Source organism: Pteropus vampyrus, unplaced genomic scaffold, assembly GCF_000151845.1.
Source record: "Pteropus vampyrus isolate Shadow unplaced genomic scaffold, Pvam_2.0 Scaffold304, whole genome shotgun sequence".
In the NCBI taxonomy this organism is placed as follows: domain Eukaryota; kingdom Metazoa; phylum Chordata; class Mammalia; order Chiroptera; family Pteropodidae; genus Pteropus; species Pteropus vampyrus.
Window position 1 is genome coordinate 558,644 of NW_011889085.1, and position 2,994 is coordinate 561,637.

General features: G+C 62.8%; 1 protein-coding gene across 1 annotated transcript in view; it reads left to right on the plus strand.

Moving 5' to 3' along the window:
- The window catches only part of LOC105303426, a 63,183-nt gene that overhangs the window by 32,906 nt on the left and 27,283 nt on the right, over window positions 1-2,994 (plus strand). Inside the window, exon 4 of the mRNA XM_023521501.1 lies at window positions 2,293-2,351. Coding sequence (XP_023377269.1) covers window positions 2,293-2,351 — 59 coding nt within the window. The remainder of the gene's footprint in view (window positions 1-2,292; window positions 2,352-2,994) is intronic.

Genomic DNA, 2,994 nt, shown 5'->3' on the forward strand with positions numbered 1-2,994 from the left:
AGAAGTGCAGAGCTGGAGTGTAGGGCCGAGAGCCTTACACGTGGCTGGGGCCGATTCCCTAACTGATTAGATGTGACAGAGGCCAAGAGGGGCCGGCGACTGTCCCAAGGTCACTGAGCGGGTCCCTGACGGCCGGCACTGAGCCGGGTCCAGTCTCTGCACCGCGTGGTCTCTCTAGGCTGTCTTTGTTTTCTGCTCATTGGAAACAGGTGTATTAGGAATTGTGTGCGTTTGCGAGGGTTTTTAGCACTTTAGTTTTGACGCGTTTTCTGCGTTTGTGGGTTCGAGCGGAAGATGCGATAGCTCTGTGTTCAGACTGAGCCTGGTCCCCCTGGGGACTCACTCAGCTGAGTCACTGCCTTCGTGAGAGAAGCCAGCATCGCTCTGAGGAACATGAGTAGCAGTGAGGCTCGCCCGGCCAGCGGTGCCAGCAGCCCCTGCCCCGCGTGTCGGCAGAAGCCAAGGGGGGAACTCGGACCCCTGCCCAGCAGTGACAACAGTTAAAATGGAAAGTCTAAGTCAGACCTCGAGCTTTATGCTCAAAATGTGCAGCTTTCAACTGAAAATCACCTGCCATCCCAGAAACGAAGAAAATCTCAACTTCAATGAAAAAAGACAGTCAGCAGGTGCCAAAATCGAGATGACATGCTGGAATGATCAAGCAAAGATTCTAAGGCAGCCACCGTAAAAATACTCCCACAGGCAGCTCCAGACACTCCTGAAACAAGGAAAGAACCGGAAAGTCTCAGCAAAGACATCGAAGAAGGCAGAACCCAGTGAAAAAAAATACGAGAACTAAAAATCACAGGCTGGGATGAAGTCTCCGTGGCGGACGCCACCGCAGAGAGGGGCTGGCGGAATTGGATTAAAAGTTCATGACTATGGACATGGCCTAATTTAACGTTATTGAGTGTTTATGCTCCAAATCATTTGCCCCCGAATCAAACCCTAATTTAAATACGTTGCGTTTTGCTGTTTAAGGAGTCCTGTGCTGAGCGATTAGACCGTGCTAAGTCAGCTTACGGCTCAGCCACACGCACTGCCAACCTAGTCCTTGCTGGCTAAGGGGTCACCGAGAGGACAGTAGTGTGTCCCTGTGCCCTGCCCGTCATGCCACCTGCAAATCCGGGGGGCTGCGGGTCTGAGAACCAGGTCTCGGGGGCACGCTGACGAGTGTCCCGTGTACAAAGGGCGCCACCCAGGGTAGCGAGAAGCCCGGGGAGCGCGTCGGGGTGCCGGTGCAGGAGGCGGGGTTATTTCGCGTGAAGAAGCGGGTCCGGGGGAGGCGGGGCTCCGATCTGCGGTTGCCCCCCCGCAGTCAGCGTCTGCCTTGGCTGGCGCTGAAGTGGCGTCTATGGGGTCGAACAGCGAGTGCTCGCAGGGGGTCGCGGCAGTGAAGCGGGCTCGGGGCCGAGCGGCGTGCGTGCCGGAGTGTGCGGCTGCGTTCGCGTAAAGCTGCCGGACACGTGCTGCTTCCGATGTCGCTGCAGGCCTGACGCAGCCTCCCCCGTCGCCGGGGAGCCTCGGCCTCAGCATCCACGTGCTGCTGCAGCGGTGGCCTGGCCGTCTCCGCGAAGCGCACGGGCTGGACAGCCACGCGCCCGTGTGTGTCCGCCAGCCTCTCCCTGTCCTGCTTCCCTTCCCGTTGTCCTGGGCAGCACTGCCTGTGGCCGAGGCCACCGAGGGCGTGGTAGGGCTCCGTCCTGCACGGGGCTGGCACAGGGAGGGTGCGGCCACTGCTGGCCTCATGCTTCCCCACCCCAGCAAGCACCCGGGTCCTTAGCACCGCCCCCGAACGCTCTGTCCCCACCCTCCTGTCCTTGTCCCAGCTGCTCAGGGTGGCCTCTGTGTCCACACAGGGCAGGCCGCGGCCAGAGCGGACATCCTGGGTGGGTGACTGCAGACGTGCTCGTCTTGTGTCAGCCCCACCATCAGGGGCAGCGGGCGGGTCCATGCGTCACGTGCACTTGAGGGCACCGCTCGGGCTGTGTCCCCCAGCTTCTCCGGCCCCCACCCCCACCCTGGCTGCTGCACTGTCTTGTTTCCTTGGCGCTTTCTCGAGAAATCCTGGCCCAGAGTCTGCCAGGCCGCCCTGGCCCCTGTCAGCCCTGAGCCCCAGAGAGACCCCCTCCCAGAGCGCTCAGCACCTCACTGTCCTTTCGAAGCCGTCTCCACCAGGCCTCATGGCGGGCGGGTCTGGGGTAGACGCAGGTGGCGAGCAGCAGCTGGGCACCCTGGGCCTGCAGCTGCGGACGGGCCTGACTGATTCATCTACAGCTTCTTTCATTGCAGAAGAAGGAGTGGACATGGGACGAGCGCAAGATGCTGGTGATGCAGGACCCCATCTACAGGTGAGGCGCTGGCGTGCGGGGCGCCGGGCCGGGCTCCACCGCCCGAGTCGCGTTTCGCAGCCTCTCCCTCCCGACGCCGCTGCCTCGGCGGCTGTACACACAGGGAGGGCACCCACCCGCGCTCTGCATTGCCTGGGGAAGCCTCCTCGTGCTCTGCGGGGGCGGCGGAGGGGCCCTGACGTTCGAGACCTGGCCACGGGGCGGTGGTCCTGCCTTAGCTGAGATGTTGTAGCCACAGGTGTGTGTGGGTCACGGCGGGAGGACTGGGCGCCTGCCACCCTCTGCTCACAACCCCACCGCTGTCGTCTGCTCCGCCTTCCCGGCCTGCGGAGCCTGAGACAGGGGGTTCACAGCCAGCCACAGAGAGACCCCCAGAGGCCCATCCGCGTGAGGCTGGCACGCCCCGCAGGGGTGCCCGGGCGTGAGCCTGCTGGCCGCACGCCGCGGTCATCCTGTTCTGGTCCCGGGGCGGGGGCCTCCCTCGGGATTTGCAGGGTCGGATTTAAGCTGCGCTTTTGTCTCCTCCCGAATGCCGTGCCTTGGTCCACAGAGAGACCGGGGCGCCGACAGCACAGTGACTCCGCCTGCTGCTCGGGGGTCTGTGAAGCGGGGTTCCCATTGTTCCAGCATGCCAGGCACTGTG